The sequence below is a fragment of the Lineus longissimus genome, chromosome 8 (assembly GCF_910592395.1).
Source record: "Lineus longissimus chromosome 8, tnLinLong1.2, whole genome shotgun sequence".
Lineage (NCBI taxonomy): Eukaryota > Metazoa > Nemertea > Pilidiophora > Heteronemertea > Lineidae > Lineus > Lineus longissimus.
The window spans coordinates 16,200,764-16,220,982 of NC_088315.1; the positions used below are offsets into that span (position 1 = coordinate 16,200,764).

The 20,219-nt window shown below is 37.7% G+C and overlaps 1 protein-coding gene across 10 annotated transcripts in view; it reads right to left on the minus strand.

Moving 5' to 3' along the window:
- Positions 1 to 20,219, minus strand: part of LOC135491955 (twitchin-like) — a 192,226-nt gene that overhangs the window by 113,194 nt on the left and 58,813 nt on the right. For 7 of the 10 annotated variants that reach the window (XM_064777946.1, XM_064777939.1, XM_064777944.1 and 4 more), the window contains 3 exons: positions 6,593 to 6,711; positions 3,965 to 3,986; positions 1,463 to 1,549 (listed from right to left, as the gene is read on the minus strand). In XM_064777946.1, coding sequence (XP_064634016.1) covers positions 1,463 to 1,549; positions 3,965 to 3,986; positions 6,593 to 6,711 — 228 coding nt within the window. Of the gene's footprint in view, positions 1 to 1,462; positions 1,550 to 3,964; positions 3,987 to 6,592; positions 6,712 to 16,232; positions 16,266 to 19,701; positions 19,838 to 20,219 lie in introns of those variants that run through there. The other 3 variants (XM_064777947.1, XM_064777948.1, XM_064777941.1) reach the window with 3 other exon arrangements.

The window sequence follows — 20,219 nt, forward strand, 5'->3', positions numbered from 1 at the left end:
TATTAGTAAATTGAAGAATAAATAAGTAAGACATTTTCTGAAACACTGTCAATGAACATTCATCATTCAATTTGGTCAATTTGTCATCGATTCCAAATTTTCTTCTTGGAAAGTTCATACCTGCACCATGCGCCATGCGGCAGAGCAGCGACTCTTCTTCTATCAGTTGTGTGAATGTCATCAACGTCAACTAGCAAGCATACTGTATGGTGTTAGTTGGTGTTGCATGAAATATATTGTGAAAACCCTTCCGAATGAATACGAGTCTTACAACTTTTGTTCGACTATAGACCGCAGCCCTAACTAGTGTCGAAATATTACATTTTCAAGACCAAGGTACTTCCAGTCCAAGCGCCAGACACGTCATGTATGTAACGCAACATAAATGAAGTTTCTCGCGTCACCCGTGATACCACATTACAATTGGGCCTGGGATTCGATGGTGCTGAAAACGTGATATTTTTGGGTGGCATTGCAGAAAAAGCCTTAAGCAAAAGTCGCAGGTCCCACAATGCAGGCTAAGTTCAACTTTTGTTCAAGTCTCAGTTAGTACCTGAACAATGTAGTTGACAGCTTTAGCTGCATGCCCAGGCAATATTTTGAATACAATGGAAATTCCATCTTTACCTTTTTAATAAGCATTAATACAGAAAACTTCCAACATTGGTGGACAGAACATGCAACATTTCTATTCATTTACACTGAAGTGCTTAAATTCTTCCATTCTCATAATAATGACCATGTCAAAGATCATTAGGGGGAGGTGAATCCAGGTTTCTTGATTTGGAGTGCACGAACCTAGTGCAATCCACCGGATCCGCCCCTGTATTATGGCAATGATGATGAAGCCGACGTTTTGTGAATTTACTGCTGGTGGCTCAGCAAGTTGTGTACTTTACAAGGACCGCGCAAACATTGTAACGGCAACGTAAATAGCTATATGTGCCATAGGTTGTCAACTTTAAGGGAGAAACAAAACGTCACACAGTACGTTTTACCACTATCAGCTTATAGAGTCATCAAAGGACGTCACAATGATGGTATGGATCTCGCGAGATGTGATTGATTTTGCTGTCGTAAATTTACTACATTTCCTGTTTTTTCTGAGAAAAAGTACACCCCCTGATAAGTCCTAAAAGAGAACAGGAGTGACTACGCCCACTAGAGGAATCGTTGGCCACTCAACTACTGGTAAATGATCATTGGAAGATATTTCTACACTCGCAAAGACAATGTGGGCAGCAGCAGAATCAATTTAGCATTTTATGCCCACATACCGCAAACTGGAGAATTCTATAAAAGATGACAGTAATTTAGATATGTATTAATCCGTCCACCAATGCTGAAAATTGACCTATTCATTGCGTAGCACCCGGCTTAGTAATTTGCTTATCATTTGCATACCATCACAATAATGCATCCGGCTCAGTAATTTGCAAATCACTACATAACATGACCTTACCTTCTGTTGGCGCTTCTTTGGCCCCTTTGACCTTGGCTGGTTGAATTTCAGGTTCTATAATCTGCGGGACATCGGGCCCACTGGGAGCTAGAAGGGACAGGGGCAAGCACAACAGTATTACACTACAAAGACAACTAGACAACACATGCTTTATTCCACAGTACAGTAGAACCTCTCTTTTATGGACGCCCTCATGACTTGCAAGTGTTGTCCTTCATAGAGAAGTGTCCTGATTAGGGAAGTCTAATTGAATGGAAACAAACAACTTAGGAACAAAACTAGTGTCCTTAATAGATAAGTTGTCCTTAATAATGAGTTGTCCGCTGAGGGAGGTTCCACTGTATTCATAACGCTCATGTCAACTCTCATAATTTCATATTTGCAATGTCAGGGAGCGTCAATCTTTCCCCTCAGCAGTAGCACTGTTGAGAGATGTTAGGCTAAGCGTTTGATACAGAACGGGACGATTCCACATATAGATTATTTTCTCCTCCGAGGTGACACAAATTCGTTTGTCATGTCAGATTTTCTCATGTCAGCAGACCTGCTGGACAAAAGAATCTAGAATTTGAATCGCCCTGCTCATTGCATAAGGTAATAATTTAATATCACCCTTAAACATTTGCCGAGAGTGTTTTGACACTCTGCCTAAAAAGCTAGTTTGTTTGGAGACTAATTGTAATTTTTTTATGATAAGTCGTTGTTTGTGGAATAAAACGTAAGAGTGAAACAGAACAGTAGACGACAGAATACATCCTCAAACGTTTCCATATTAACTTTATGTATATTCTTAGCAGTTCCACACAGTGAGGACACATATTTTTGGCATTTTATTTAATGAGGCAATCAAAACCCATGCCTTAGCTTCCACTGGAGAGACGAGGACAGCCTATTGTGGTGAAATGCTACCTCCCCTCCTCCCCTCCCCTCTTCCTTTGACTATGGACCTCAGCTTTTGCACCAAAACTAAATCATCGATCATTTCACCTGGAACACACAGTTACACCACAGCTTCCAAGAAATTTAAGGTTAAGAGGTAAACCCAACCACTGGGGTGAGTATCCAGTTTGATGAAGTACTTCTAGTCAGTGGGGCATGATAAGCATTATGAAATGCATATCAGATTTAGACTGCCAAGATGTCTACATGTCTATATCAAGTTGCATTGAAAATAACCTGGTGTTGTTAATGAACATACTGATCATGTTGCAGAGTTTGAGGATGCTGACACCGCTTGGAAGACTGCAACTCAGCTTAGCTGTTATAAAGGATCTCCTTTTTGTTTTAAAAGGAGAAGTGGGAAGTGCTGATGCGGCCCGGGATTAACCCTTTAGCGCCTGATTCTGAAGTCATCAAAAAATGTAACAGTGACAAAAATTTGCAGCTGCACATTTTTATGATCAATCCCTTCATCAATATTGAAAAGTTTTAGCTGCATTTATTTTTCTCTAAGCTGAGTTGAGGTGAAACAAACAGAAGACACACAGAAAACATCAAGAACACCTAAACAGGACTTCTGACTCTATATTTCACAGAGTATGGGACTACAACAGAGGAAAGTCGCATGCAGATTTAAAGCCAGGGATAAAATATAGACCTCTGAAGTGGGCAAACCTCATTTAGCAAGGTCATGCTAACTACTTATCACTTGGTGGCCCAGCATATATTGATGACTGATTTTAATCACAAAATTTAATCACCGTCAAACTTTATAGTGCACTGTTACCCCAGTGCACTGTAACCCCAATCTGAGAAGGCCTGTGCCTAATATTTAGATAGAAAGAGCACAGTATCACTCAGTTACGGTACACTAAGATCTTTTTTACAAATTTGTTTGATGATCCATTGTTATTCTAACAAGAATATTATGTAAAGTGGCTACAATTACAGACAGAGCAAGCCATTTTTTAAGTTCTGGTGTTCTATGTCTCGGATACATAGCAAGAGGCAACAAATATGATATCACAAATACTTTTTATCAATTTTGAAGAATTTTGATTTTCTTGTTTCTGTGTAGAAAATTGTATGCATCATTCTTTAAAGGCGATTTTTTTGTGCACCCTGTAGACTTTGACATATTAAAGTGAACAGTGCACAGAAAGGTATCTTAAAGCACATATTACTCCACAATTGTTCATAATCGTAGTGTCTTAAGTGCTGCACTTAAGCAATTATTGATTTCAACTAAATCTACTATATTCCCTTCACAGAAAAAAAGGGGTTTAAAAAATACATCTTTAAATTAGCTTTTTGTCCCCTATTCTAGACCCTGTTATGAGTCAAACAATAATTAGGCATGATGCATAGAATATGGGAAATAAGATAAAGAATATTCAATACAGTTTCAGTTGTATGTGATTGTGCATTAAAGCGGAACCATTATGAGTCTCAATATCAAACGTATTTCTCAGTGCACAGATGTATCTAGTTTTACGCATGAAATGTACATGATATCCACACCAGTTTTGACTTAAAAGGATGAACCATTTATTAGTGACCTACCTGATTCTTCCTGTCTGGAAAACTGTAATTGAAGAAATAGAAACAGGTGAGCAAAGAAGTGGAATTAAAATACACATGGTCTTCAAATGCATGCTTATCTAGCATTGTTTAACTGAGAAATACATTACTAGTAATTTGGTCAACAATCGCTTAAGTATTTTGTGTGAAGACTACCGGAATAACATACCCTATCTAGCAAAAAACCCACTTTTTCTTGCCATTTCCCCTCAAACATGTCAAGGGTTCAATCATGAATTGTAAAGGCAAAAGTTTAACTTTCAATTACGCGATGAATATCTCATATTGGCAAAAATAATTATTGCAATACTATTCTATAGGAATAACTAAAGGCCGTCATTTTTGTATTTTTTCAAAAATTTTCTTGAGTCACAGAACTTAAGAGGTGGGAAAATGTTTCAGTTCTTGCTCGTCAACACTGCTTATATAGGTGTTTGATTGCTCTTAAAAATGGTGTAGAGAGATCAGAGTTGTTGCACTTCAACAGCCTGTCGGATTGCTGCTGTAGATGGTGTACATGACTGATCAAAACCACTGCTCTTTAGCAACATGTGTGATTGCTGTTGAAAAAGGTTTAAATGACTGTTCAGAATCACCGCTCTTCAGCAGAAAATCAAATTGGATTGCTGTTGGGAAAGCTGTAAATGACCGATCAGAATTGGTGCTCTCGGTAAGATATTTGATTGCTGTTGTAATAGGTGTACATTTCTGATCAAGGGCACTGCTTTTCAACAGCACGTCGGATCGGTGCTGTAGATGGTGTACACGACTGATCAGAATAACTACTATTCAGCAAAATATTTGATTGCTGTTGGAAAAGGTGTAAATGACTGATCAGAATCTTGCTGCTGCAGAAGACCACACCAGTAAAGTCGTGTGGTGCCGCAAATGGGGTATTAACCAGTGACAGAGTGAGGTTCCACTGAAGATGTTTACATCAATGACCAAATGTCGTCCCACTATAAGCAAGGCCACAGTGTTGAACCACTGAACATGGTCACCCAAATGACCCAAGTGTGAGTTGTCACTCACTCCCTCAGCGTTGCTTAAACTTAATGACTGAGTCAAGTGTGTCAAGCTAGACTCCATGAAAATAATTCCTTAACAGAGTGGATGGTTGCATGGACATCTATCAGTATGATACAATGGCCACACTAATAACAAAAAATTGTCCACCGGAATGGGTTGCAAAGTTAGTCGGCAGACATGGCAGATGTTGACACACTCAAAAGTGAATGAATGTAAGTCAAGAGATTATTTGATAAAATCATAAAGAATCCCTTAGAGCAAAGCAATGCATGTAGGCATATGGATGCTGTGCTCGATAACCCGGCAATGTAGTTGGGTAGGCAATGTACAGAGGCCTATCTCTTACTCAGTTCCACCCTAAGCCTGCCGATCTCAACATTCACGACCATGTGTATTTATGCACTATAAATCCTTTCGACTTCAATTTGAAATGATCGATGTATCAATTAAAGGTTTCGCCCACATGGCTAAATATTATGATTGTCTGGTGGTTATGGGATGTAGACATTAAGTACATGTACCGTCAAATATATAGTATGTAATATGAAACAGAGGGGATCGTTTTCTTTTGACGCTCTCTGTAGCCTATGGATCGTGCACTCCGTACTGATCGTGCTACCTGGCCTGTAGTGCAAAAGGCTTGTAAGCCTTCATGTTGCAAAGATGTTTGAAGGCTGTTAGGCCCAAATGTTTGTGGTGTTTATTGACTTTTAGACAGAACAGTACATTTTGGTTTCAAGGGGTAGGGGTACACTGTTCGTATTTACTGGTGGGTAAGGAAAATCGAAATGCAGGACCTCATACATAATTGGTAAATTTTGAAGCATACCCCTTGAGAGCCATTTGCCCCACGCAGGCTCTAAATTGTCGTCTGAAAACCACCCCATTACCAAATCGTTTGTTAAATGATGTTCTACACAACTCTTGGCCGAGGTCAAGATCTCATGATTCAAATCAATCAGGTCATCTTTTCACGAGCAATCAAACAAAAAAAGAGTATCAATTTAAAAAAGAGTATCAATATTGTACACCTAAGCACTCCCTCTTAAAATGTATACTCAACCTCAAATTATCTAAACTGCTTAACTGAGAGTATGTATCTTCCCATACCATAATTAAGAAAACACCATGCCATTTTTAAAATACTTTAGTTTCACCAATCTAAGATCACTTCATTAATTACTATGAACAAAAATGTCAAGTCGGAACAAGACACCATGACCATCGGGCACTTGATCATTAATTGATGTCAAAAATTGTGCACATTCTAACGACGAAGCGCATAATATCTCCAGTTCCAGTTTGTTGGTATATATTAAGAAGCGGTCCTACAGTGTACATGTATATCGGTGAAAGTAGAGAATCTTGAACCTGACGGATCAAAGCACTTGTTGGTGCCAATTTGTATTATCCCCCCTTTCCAGTTCTGAGGATCGAGGGGTGAACAAAGCTTCAACATCTTTGCAGAATAATCCTGTCTAATCAACATGTTCCAAGGTCCAAGAAAGCCTCCTAAATCAATCATACAGTGAAAGGCATGATGTTTTCGAGATGATGAGAGAGAACAAAATTTGAACTTACCTCAGGCAAAATTGTGTCCTCGACCTCGATATTGGACAACGCATCCTTCTCCTTCTCCTCCTTTTGTTTCTTCTTCCGCGGAATGCCCTTGAGCCGGTCCTTAGGATCCTTGAAGACAACTTGGGAGAAACGGAACGTTTAAACAAGAGGTAAGCATGCCACGTACAGGGTGACACAGAAAAATGTAACAAGTCACTGTCAAAGTAAGTTGCCTGTACATAGGAATACACAGTTTTGTATTTCAAGTACAGTCGCCTACTTTTCAGTTGACTTAAAACCATGTTTAGTACCAAGTGATGTATACTTACCAGACTGACAAGAAATATCATTGAACAGAGGGAAGGGTTCCTCAAACATATTAACACGCGGAGAGTAGAAGGGTATCTTTTCGTTGGTTTCAAGATAATTGGTCCATTATGATAAGAAGGATGAAGGAGGGAGACCTAAATTACATACAGAATGCGAACACTTAATGATTAGTTTTGTTTGATGAAGTAGAGCTTTGACATAAAACACAGATATACTATTGGAAAGAATTAGTCAAAAATCAAGGCATTAATCAAACATCAAGGCATATGTCGTAGCCTCAACTTAAAGGGGGACTATAGACAGGCGCAGCGTGGTTGAATTGGTCATCTGCGGGTGACTAATACGCACAGTATGTTAGATTCAGCACCACACTTGTACAAGCCTGAATAGTTTTGACGTACTGTGAGATGGGAGAGACCCCTATTAGCGACATTGTGTAACTTTATCTGGCCTACCTACCTGCTGCCTATTATTGTCCCTTTGAATATCATTTCATGCTTACGCTTGCATGAATTAATTAAAATGTGACTTATTAGGAGAGAGACTGCGTTATAGATGAATAACAGTTAAAAGACAGGAAGAGTGGAACATAGAAACATTGAAAACATAGAAAGAGTGTTTATGTTAAGACAAATGTATGTGGTATACACAGAATGACTTGAGGAAACATATCGGGATGATTGAAAAAAAGGTCTAACACCTATTGTCAGCATTCTTCAGCAATTCCTACAAACTTTTTTCACATCAAAATCAGATGCACTGATCTATGAAAATACCCCCATCTGCATAAAATATCACTTATGATATTATTTAACCTGGCGGATGTGGCACCTCAAAAGAAATTCTAGTGAGAAACTTTAGAATAAAACACTAGAAATCTGAGGTTCATTTCTCTCATTTCTATGTTGCATTATAATCATAGGCAAAGTGCATCGAGGACAATTTGTCAATAACAGAGATTCACCTTGCGTGAATAAAACATGTTTGTTCATAGTAGGTTTGAAAATGTTAAAGGGTCTGACTTGGCCCTCGCACAACTTTCAAACTCCCCAAGTGGCAAGGAAATATATATTTTCAATTTTTTTTTCTTTTCAATATTTTTGATATTGGCAAATTATCTGCAGTGCACTTCGCCTATGCAATACTATGCATTGGCAATGCATTGCTGTGCATCCTGCATGGGGACATGTGTTGCATAATTGACATAAGAGCCACTTAGTTCGGCATTGCTGGTGATGAAATTTGCGAATATGTAGCCATTAGCAGGCTGCCCTCCTGAAATAATTAGCTTCAAACTAGAGTCATTCTACATTTTAAGAAGGATTTGTCGGCCCAATAGTTTAGCAACAAAAATATTGCCAAGCCTAGGAATGCCCTGCCATTAGCAAGATGGCCACCAAAGAGGCAGGCAATTATGTACACCCTCATAAACGAAGAACCTCATTAAATTGTTATCAAAAATAAATAAAATAAATCTGGTAAGAAATGGTAAATCCGCAAAGAGCTGGAACCATGTGATAGCAATTATGACAGAAAGGACCTCACGATAAGATGAGTCACTATTAGAATCCATTTCATGGTGGATAACACCTGTGGACAGAAAATCATAATATTCCACATAAAGAATTCAAAATGCACACACAAAGAGAAATACAGAAGTGATTGAAATTTGGCCAGGGGTTTTAAATTGTGTGAACTTGGTGCTTACTGGTCGCCATGATTTGGAGTGTTTTGTTCCTTGCTTATCCCCAAGAAGCCTCCGTGTATGAGGCCTGGCGCCGCTCCTGAACCTTCCACAAGACTTGAGCGAAATGCAAAGCCAGGTCGGCCCGCTGAACTTAGCAGGTGCGATGATACCCATCTCCAGTGTTTATATTGCCTTTTCCAAACATGTGAATATCACGTTTAAGGTGTCGCTTGCAGAGGTGGGTGAAGAAAATGTGAATTATGATTTTAATTTTGAGGAAGTTCAGGAGCTTACAGGTAGTTCTACTTTGCTGCAACGGTATTCACGGTTTATGCAAAGATGCAAGACGATAAGAAAGGTAGGACATCAAATTTTACAATTATCCACTTTTTTGAGATACCCATTTTTTTTATTGAAGATGATAAGATCCGTTTATTTAATCATCGGGCTTTCTGCAAATCATTGGGCACTGGCATGGGCTTTGTCACACATGTATAATACTCGCGACAAAATCTTTTATAGCATTTTTACAAACTGGATGAATTTCAGTACTTGTCACAATCTCTATACAATTTACATAGATTTTAAGGTTTGACCATAGGCACCAGTAAACAAATAACTGACTCCCACCCTTGAAATTGGCATTCTCATCGTTTTAAAAGAGTTTTAATTGCTCTAGGATTTTAAATTCTAGCTAGAATGGTGGTACCTTGGGTTAACCATAACACAGTTGACTGAGTAATCATCTCTTCTAAGAACATACGAGTTAGAAAATTGTAGTGCATAAGCTACAACTGAGATTGGGAGAGGACCAATGTTTGGAATGTTTTTTTGAACGATTAAATGTAGAAGGTAATTATAGATAAACATGTACTTAATCTATATCTTCCTGTATATCTTAAAGCCTATCGCATAGCGTCTGAATAAGCATGGTTTATTTTAATATGCAGGTGAAATATGTGAAACAGCAGCAAAATGTTTTAATATTTTGCTTCTGTGACACACATATTTAACCTTGCACCTTCGTACTTGCACTGTGAATTAACTCTTTTAGACTAAAATCACACACACAAATTTAGGCAGAGTCTCGAGATAAAGCTGGAACGGCAGTTATAATAGTTACTACGAACACATTGCCTCACTGGTAGTCAGAGATCAGGAATTTATCAGAAAATGCACTCCAATATTCCGCAAACAGCTTGGCTAAGATGAAATGTTATATTGATAATCATTGGCTATTAGCTTCATACCCTGTTCATTGACTGATAAATTATGTTCACTACTGCTTTACTTTGTAAGAAAGTGCATTGCACAGTCATATTAGAGAAATAATCAGGTTTCAAACCGCACAAGATGTTGCTACATGCTCACACTAGGGGGCACTGAGAATATCAATCCGCGATAAACCAAACCAGATACCGAGGATTTATTGAGGCAATTACCACGAGGTGTTTCAGTAGCATTTATTTTGATAAGTCGAACTTTCGAAAGTCAAAAACTTCATCATCCTGAATGCCTCATTTTTGTAATTCGTCGCTGTAGGGAATTCAGTTTGTGTATTTTGGTCAAAGTAAGGAACGGTTCAAACATCAACAGAATGGGATACATTGTGACTTTGAAAATAGGTCAAAATCAGATGTTGAAATTGAGGTGTCTTGACTCAATGGTGAGCAAACATGCCATTGCTGATGGACTCACCTCTGCACGAACTCACACAAACAACATATGATTGACAAGTAGTAATAATGACCTTAGCTTAAAAAAATAGTAAGAAATGCTGCAAAAGCTGACAATAAATAAATAGGCAACAAAAAATTGTCAATTAAGTTTGTATATTTTTGTCAACATAAGGAACGTGATGTGACAATTGGGTGTGAGAGCCTCGTATAACATGAAACATAGACCTAAGTTCAAGTCATTCTGAACAAAGGGATTAGGGAAAGTGACATTAGCCAACATGGACAGTATACACCACTTGGTACTAAGCACAAAAACATACAAAGAAGCAGGTAATAGCTAGAAGAAGAGGAATGATATGCGTTAATGTCGCCCCATCCCTAGAGCCTACACCTCGGGAAGCTTGCCGGCTTGGTATAGTCACACAGGGGTGGGAACGAGGAGCTGGCCTGAAATGAGAATGGTTAAGGGGTGGAGGCAACTATCTTTACAACATCTCGCAGGTGATGAGTACAAGTCGGGAGGTGATCACTATTAGAGAGTTTCAGATTTTGATCCGAGAATGAGAACGATGTAGTATTTTGACCGATATTACGTCGTTTGTTGTTAGAAATGCGATGAAACAGTGTGTCTTTATTGTCTGCAAGCACAGAAACAATACTACACCTAGTTCTCGTTCTAGGATTAAATTCTGAACCTCTCTATTCTGAGTGCACTCTGACCGAGATACGCATGCAGTTGATAATTAAGAGAACATTGAGACCAAGCAAAAAGTAACGGTCTCATAATTTTTAATCATGTTCTCTTATCCAACAAGCAATAGCAGATACATTGGCAACAACATCGATTAACTCAATAATAAAATTTAAAAACAAATATTTAATCATATTGTACACGTGTATGCAAGAAATATTGCTGAAAAAGATGTTTGTTAAAATGTACCTTAAAGGGTTTGGTGACAATGATAGAGTGAGAGGGTTGATATGAATAATGAATATACAGTTGAAGAGACAAAGACAGAGCATGGATGAGTAGTCATAAACAACAGGTTTTGATGTAGAAGTAAGCACATAAAAACGACACACTAAACACATGAAATGTGACATGCACACTGTGTTTAGGGTAACACCTGTAAATTGAGCACACTTGTAGTGATTATAGTGTAATGCAGCACAATGTGTGATGATGTGAGTTTGAACATGTATAGACAAAGATTTAAAGAATATTATTACATTACTAGTATTCAGAATGACAACCTGTCTAACCTGTGGATCGTCACTCGTACCCACTTTCATTTTTAAGCTTAAAATTGCAATGACAATTCCTTTGTTCAAGTGATGCCATATAGTTGGCCTTGTTTGAAAGGTAATTCTGTCCTATGGTTGGACAGGGCATCATACTGTTTTTTTTCTTCTTTTTAGTGCTACAAGCGGGTCCTTAACTTGTATAGAGGATAGAAAGGGTTCTTAATTTTGTTTACAGAATACAAAGGGTATGGTGAATTTGGTACTAATAAAGTTTCAGATTTTACAGAAGTTACAGAGTTTCAGATTTTGATCCGAGAATGAGAACGATGTAGTATTTTGACCGATATTACGTCGTTTGTTGTTAGAAATGCGATGAAACAGTGTGTCTTTATTGTCTGCAAGCACAGAAACAATACTACACCTAGTTCTCGTTCTAGGATTAAATTCTGAACCTCTCTATTCTGAGTGCACTCTGACCGAGATACGCATGCAGTTGATAATTAAGAGAACATTGAGACCAAGCAAAAAGTAACGGTCTCATAATTTTTAATCATGTTCTCTTATCCAACAAGCAATAGCAGATACATTGGCAACAACATCGATTAACTCAATAATAAAATTTAAAAACAAATATTTAATCATATTGTACACGTGTATGCAAGAAATATTGCTGAAAAAGATGTTTGTTAAAATGTACCTTAAAGGGTTTGGTGACAATGATAGAGTGAGAGGGTTGATATGAATAATGAATATACAGTTGAAGAGACAAAGACAGAGCATGGATGAGTAGTCATAAACAACAGGTTTTGATGTAGAAGTAAGCACATAAAAACGACACACTAAACACATGAAATGTGACATGCACACTGTGTTTAGGGTAACACCTGTAAATTGAGCACACTTGTAGTGATTATAGTGTAATGCAGCACAATGTGTGATGATGTGAGTTTGAACATGTATAGACAAAGATTTAAAGAATATTATTACATTACTAGTATTCAGAATGACAACCTGTCTAACCTGTGGATCGTCACTCGTACCCACTTTCATTTTTAAGCTTAAAATTGCAATGACAATTCCTTTGTTCAAGTGATGCCATATAGTTGGCCTTGTTTGAAAGGTAATTCTGTCCTATGGTTGGACAGGGCATCATACTGTTTTTTTTCTTCTTTTTAGTGCTACAAGCGGGTCCTTAACTTGTATAGAGGATAGAAAGGGTTCTTAATTTTGTTTACAGAATACAAAGGGTATGGTGAATTTGGTACTAATAAAGTATACATTAGAACAGGAGATAGTTTGGTTGCATATGTTAAGTAGACATGGAGGGAATGATGATTCAATTTGGGTTTACAGAGGAGTATTAAGTTGTGTCAGAGAGAAGGGGAGATTATAAAACCTTGAAGCTTATGACGGCACAGGTGTATTTAAGGTTTAGTGCTACGAATGCATAGTGCCTGAAGAAAGATTGGCTCTAACATTATGTTGAAGGTAAACTATGATATAGAGCCCGGTGATGTTACAAAAAACGACTACGACTAGCAGGGGTTGCACTGGAATCATTTTTCACTCATCATATATCAGCATCTATCATATAAGAGACGGCTAGGCTGAAAATTGCAATTTGTTTAGCCTTATGATAAAATCGACATTTCTAACGGCAGTACAACCCCTGGACAGAGAAGTGACATAAAGGACAAGTGTTATAATAGACGAGTGTTATATGTTATATGTTATATGTTATATGTTATACGAGACACTAGACTTCATTGACTTGAACAGTTTCTGATGCAGAGGAGAGTGTTGATTGAAACAGACTCACCTCCCTTTTTGGGTGCATCTTTAGGCTTAGCTTCATACTCTGGTAGCAAAATGAACAATTTAAATGATAAAGACTTTATGGCAATAAGCAAGTTGGTAGCCACATATGTCAAAACGATTTAAAATCTAAGTAACGAAATTGGTATGAAATAATATTGATTTTTTGTATTGATTCCTTTAACCAGACATTCAATCAGTGAAGAAATAAGCTTTAATTCAAAATAAAACCAAACAGCCTCTGTTTTTAATTTGAAAATAACTTGTTTAAACATGTTAAATGTCATCCATTTTATGTGAGCAAGGCAATGTTTAAGAACACTTCATGTGACCACATTTAGTGTCGTTGTTCTGACCCTCAATTTCAGAAGTCATTATGCATGCCAAGTGACTTGGATTTGAGAGTATTGCCCGAGTATTTTCTGAAGCCAACGGGCATATGCAAGCACAAAAACACAACTTAGCTGTTGGGCTCAAACTTTTAAAGTCAAAGCTACTTTCTCGGGGTAAAGTAATTCATCGTTAAATTGGACACTTTTAAATTGTCAACTGCAGAAAAAGAGGAATATCAATGTCAGTTTGGCCTGGCAATCACTTCTGAAATTCAGAGTAATCTGGAAAATGAAGCAGCACACATACGCTGACACACGCAACATCATATCAAAACATCACAGGTTTTGATCATTACTAATTTTAAAAATACACTCACTCTGACTGAATTGAACTTAATCAGGAACAATACGAAGAGTTTCATTGAAAAACGCGATATGGACCATATTAAACAATTCAGAGTTAGCCACACAATAATCTTGCCAATAAAATGTCTGATTTGTCCTCCAGATTTCAGAGCCTTCATCAGGCCAACAATAAGAATTTTATGATAAGAATATCCAAAATTTCCAAAATATTTTTAGTCAAATTCCAAACTGCCATTTTTCTCAAAAGGGCAATATTGACATATCCCGTTTTGCAATGAAATTCTTCATACACAGCCCTGCAATGGGGGATGCCACGAAAGCTCACACCAGGGAGCATAAAAGGTGTACATCTGATTTGAATTGTAAATCAGCATCCTCCGAATCATGAATGAAGCTGCCAATCTAAGAAAGTTGGGTCAAACAGCTTTTTTCTTAAAATCAACATCAAGCATAACGTTCTTTTGTTGGGGCCATCAAGCAAACATGGGGATATCCCAAATAGAAGCAGTGTAAAAAGCAACACATTTGATGAGTGAATCAAAGACAAGGTGGAGACAACTTTACAGCAATTTTACATAGATCTTACAAGCACATCTATCAGCAGACTTAAGAGTTCAGTGTCAGTTTCATAATGTCAGCTCCTTTGCACTGGGCAGGGCATCAGAAATTAAATTCAGCTAGCATCTTACCTCTCACAAGTTTTAAAGCAAAGGATTCACACATGTGATGACATGTTGTGGCAGGATAAGAAGGATAAGACTTTATGAATGCGACACTGTTCACCCAAGACACGGATAGAATATTTATACTAGAGATGTGGAAAATGATATTACATTCTGATGAAAACTGCGACAAATTTTTTAACCAAAACGCGGTAGCAGCATTCAAACCATTCAATGATTACATCAAAGGTACAATTGATAAAGTCATCCTTGAAAATATGATTGATTGCCGTAACCAGGACACCCTTAAGAACAGTTGCACAAAAATACAACGTTTTTATTCCACTATAAAAAGCTGTCCATTTCTGAAAATTGGCACCTATTTTCAAGTTGAAATTAAAAAAAAAATTTGTACCACATACCTACCCTGTCCAGAGTAATGGTTTTTGGGCCTTTTTATCCACCCTATCTCAAAACCTTGGGTAGGGCTACAGTAAACAAACACATTCTTAAGGGAGACCTAATGCTTGAAGGAAATAAACCACTGTCAACTACTGAACTGCAAATTCTTTCTTGTCCATTCTCTCATGTTGATGGCACGCCAAATTACTCTGTGGTATGAATACAAGGACTGAAAACGACCTCATAATTTCTATCCTATGCTATACTAGCCTCATGTGATCTTTGTTGAATACGACCTCAAGGTCACTGACTTTGACCTCATAAGGAGATGACCTTGAATGATCACTCTTGGTTCTAGACCCATCTACTAGTTATTTGTCTAAATATGATTTAAGCATGTTCAGTATGTGCCAATTTTATGATTTAACTCCAGGTTTAAAGGGCAGAAAATAACCTGAACCAGGAACATTTTGCATGTTCACCATTAAAAAACAACAACATTACTCGATTGAGAATAGCAAAATACTTCAAGGGCCGGGACAAGCGATGCCGTCTGTGAGGGACACCAAAACTGACAAATTTCAAATTAGGCATATTGGTATAGGCACATAAATAACAAAGAAGCCAACTTTCTTGCATGTAGGGCAAGTAGAGGCGAGTTCAGGCCTTACATTCATGTCACTGAGTATCACAGAGTTTTGCCAACAGCATTGGAAGGGTGAAGGTGTGCAAAAGCGAGGTGTTTTAGCCACCTGCAGATAGAGGATTCATTACCACAACCAACTTAAAACAGAATCTGATACAGCCACATATATCAGAATTCAAATCGCAGTTCTCTCATGCTACATGTATATTGCTCATTTGATCAAACCATACATAATAGCATATGGTGCAAATCAATTGGTTTCTGCTAGTGCTTTTCCTAACGAAAGTTAACACCCACAAGGTGGTAACAGTTATAATTATCTTAATTTAATTTTTTCCAAAGAGGTAGTTTGTCAATCCCATTGGTTGTTGCAATGTAGCCTATTGGCACTGTCAGCACCGAATGATACAGTGGTTTGGTAACAGTAGGGTGTTGTTTGGTATTAACAGCAGGTGCTTTTTGCTAACAGCAGATAGCGATCAATGAAACTCACTCACCGTCACTTGTTTCAGTACTGATTTCTTCCCCAACTAGAGAAAGATTTATATGGTGTCAATAGCAGTGCAGAACTAGAAGAAATATGCAACATAGGCTTATTGTACAGTAGCTTTGTTAAAGCATAAACGCGACGTCGACAAACTTGGCATAACTTCGTTTTCTTAAACTTAGCTGTCAAAAAGGTTGTATTGTCACAAATCATTCAGTGCACTAATTAGCAGAGTTGTTCTCTCAATTAGCATAAGGCGCCTTGTAGAAAATATCCTCATATTTCATGTACGTGGTGTGTATGCAATGAGCCGCATGTAATGTCTAAGTCAGCATCGGCAAGTATTTGAATCTAAAATCTATAGATATCGGATGCCTATGTGTTTAAGCTATTATGTAACTATTTGATGGTCTAAAAGGACGTGTATGTAGCATGCAGGAGTTCTACTTAATAGGAGCGAATGGTCAGTACAAAGTTCCTGTGAAGAAATTGCTACTATAATTGATCAGGGCAGGATCATGTATTGATCGACGAGGCAGCTATGGGGCCGAACCGTAGTTCCTAAAACGTGTGTGTCCTGTTTGAAGACCGCCTGTCAGGCCAAGTTTGACCAAATGGTGTGCTATTTGATTTTTCTAAATCTGGAGAGCATACTACCATATGATCCAGACAAATATTAATAGATTTTAGATATGCAAGGTCTCGGTGTCCAGTTTAGAATAGTCTAATTTCTGCCATGCAAGGCCAAAATGGCGTCAATTCCTTGACATGATTTGGTAGAATGTCCATTTCTTAACTTTGAAGTATGTTATAACTTTAAAACTTTAATAGCTTATTTTTGGATGTCTGAGGAATACACATCTAAATTTTCAAGCTGATTGGTAACTTCAAATTGAAATTTTTCAGCATCTATGTGTACTGAATGTACACAAAATGTACAGGGTTTTTATTACAATACCTGGCCATCAGAAAATGTACTTACATTCTAAACTGTTGATGAACACTTTCGGATATAAACTCTTATTTCACTGATGTAACACCTGTTGGTACATTAGTATGAAATCGAAACTAAAGCCAAGCGAGAACAAGATGTCACGATTATCGGACATCTTGGTGTCGCCAACTTATTGTCCATCAAAATTGAGCATGTTGAATGGCATCTGAATGAACGATTATGTCCATAATACCAAGCTTCAGAACCGGTTTTAGGTCGGTGAATCTGGGGTATTTTTATACAAGTAGCACCTTCTACACAAGAAGTCTGTACTTTTGCCTCAGTACTCCAGTTACTACATGTACCCGTTTAAATACAAGGGTACCTTAATGCTATAGGTAGGGTATCGGAAATGTATATGTATCATGTGTATCTGGGTATGAAAAGAGGGGATCGTTTTCAAGAGTGAAGGAATATCAGTCTAAAGCTTATATCAGCAGTGTACGACTGTCAAACACCGCTGATACTGTGTAGACGCTATTTAGCGGTGCCTCCACAAAAGGCTTATAATACTTTTAATAGGCCTATCATGTGCACATACAGGCGCACCAAACCCGACTAATTAGCGTCTACAAAGTATCATGACACAAGTAGATGAATATTGCTTCGGGATAACAGTTTTGCTTTTGGGAATTTTATGGAAGGGATGTGAAAACAGGTGTAGATATCTAAGCTATCGAGGATGGAAAGCTACTGTGGAATTATGTTGGTGTGTGGGTGTGCGTATGGGTAGGTGGGTATGGGGGTTGGTGGTTATCTAAGTGTAGGGAACTGCAGGAATGTACATATGATACCAATGATGAAGTTTCTGTCTCCTGTGTGAAAAAGTGGTGAACAACTTTTGCCAAATAGCCCGAGTTAACAAATTAAGGACTATACATGTAGGTAACTTTCTGTTCAAAAGGAAATAGCTGATATCTTTGAATTTGCCGTCTTTTTATGTCATACAGAAAAAAATTCATGTAAAAAAACCCAGTAATTCCATTAGGTTTTAAATCTTCAATTGTATTTTTCTCAAAGACACCACAATGTAGGTACGTGTGCAACTAAAACTGATTGGTTATAATTACGCGACATTAAGTAGGCATATAAAGCTATATTTTTAAAACTGTCAAAATAAAATTGGACAAGGTGACCAAAAGTCCTCAATTGGTTATGAAGGGCCGAAAAGGCAACTTTTAATCACCAAAGTGTACCATTAACATTATAAAGTTCATCCTTGGTCAATGAAAACTATCAACCACTGTTCCATGTTCAACACTTCTTGAATTACCAGGGTGTCCGCCAGTACGCAAAATATGAAAATATCCTTAGATAAAGCTGCATAACCCAAATTATTCAGCAGATAGAGCAATATTTCCTCATTTTAGAATTGTTTAAAGGTGCTATTTTCGCAATTTAGCAGCACTTTATTACATTATTCATGTCATTATAATCAAATGCGAATTTCAGACACATATATGTGTTTCCAAGCGTTAGGATTTCAAGTTCTAGCCAAAATGTTGGTGCCTTAAAATTTGTAGCAGTTTATTACATTCGAAGTATGAATCAACTGCTAATTCATTAGACACAGATATGTGTTTTTCAGGTGATTTTTACCACAAAAACATCTGTAAAATACAGTCCTAGGTCAGAAATGAAAAATGAAATCAATAAGTCAGACCACTCAAAGTAAGCTAGTTTTGACCCCTCAAAAAATGCACCCATCCTGGCGGAAATCCTGACCACAGATCAATCTGCCTCTCCTTTGAGCTGCCGCTAGCAAGACTGACCTCAGATCAATTACTTTGTCAGTGAGCTTACCTATGGCACAGAGAAGCACATAGTCTGCAAAAACCTGAAGTCAAGGCCACGTACTGGAGGTGCATTGCCAACCCATCAAGGAATTACAACCCAAAAACAACACGATCAGATGTTTTTAAAGCAAGCCGTTTTCAAAGACACCACTCAGCTATTACTGGATGCCACTTATCTTGTTAAATGTGAGTGGGGATTGGTGTTGTTCAGCATGCCTAGAAGCACAGCTCAACGATTTTCATCAGTTCATGTAAATGCTTTTGATTTCTTTTTCCTCTTCCAAATTGATCTTAAAGTATAATAACTTTAACAAAATTTCATCATTCAGATAAGCAAAATTACGTCATATTGAACAATACAACATTGATGGGCAAGTGTTCTGAAGATGAAGACTTCAATGGGTGTAAAAACAGCCTGCCTTTTCATATCTAAACCTGGTTAGTGCATCAATGCATACACAACCTACTAAGCTTTTGATTTCTCATGAATCTGATTAGTGCTTCAATACATGTAAGAACAACTTGCTTTCATATCTGAATCTTACTTTGAGACCAAGGTGACCAAGATCAGCCGTAATTGGGTTGCATTCCTTCCAAAGTGATTGGCTTTGTAACTTCCAAGTATTGGCCACCTTCAAATGATACAGTGGTTTTGGCAAAGAGCCAGGGTGACATCAAAACCCACTTACCGTCACCCTCCGGTTCCTCTTTTCTCTCTCTCTTTTTCCCTTTTAATTTAGCTAAGAGAACAAAATTATGATGAATACTTAGGAAAGATACTAAACATTCAAATGCTGAGCTTATTAACAAAGGACGCTGAACTACAATCTTTTACATGGAGTATCTTCTTCTCCTGCATGTTCGACAGTAATTCAATCCAATGTCTTCTATAGCTGTTGAACTAACATACTTTACATGAAAGGTAAGGAGGTACAATTACAGCCTCCATGTGCATAAATGAACATTTGCCAGCTGTTTTCTACTCTGTAGGGGCTATAAGTGTACTCGAGCTGTAATTCTTGATAACACAATGAACATTTTTTCCAGTAGATTAACAAGTACTGCCCGTATATAATTATTTTTCAACAACTACTGTCTCGCGAATCTTGTCCTCAGTCAGGCCCTCTTTTCCTAACGAACTGTGCAGTTAAATTACAGAATCCTTTTTGGTACCAATTTGTGGGCTCTTCGACGGAAACTAAACAGC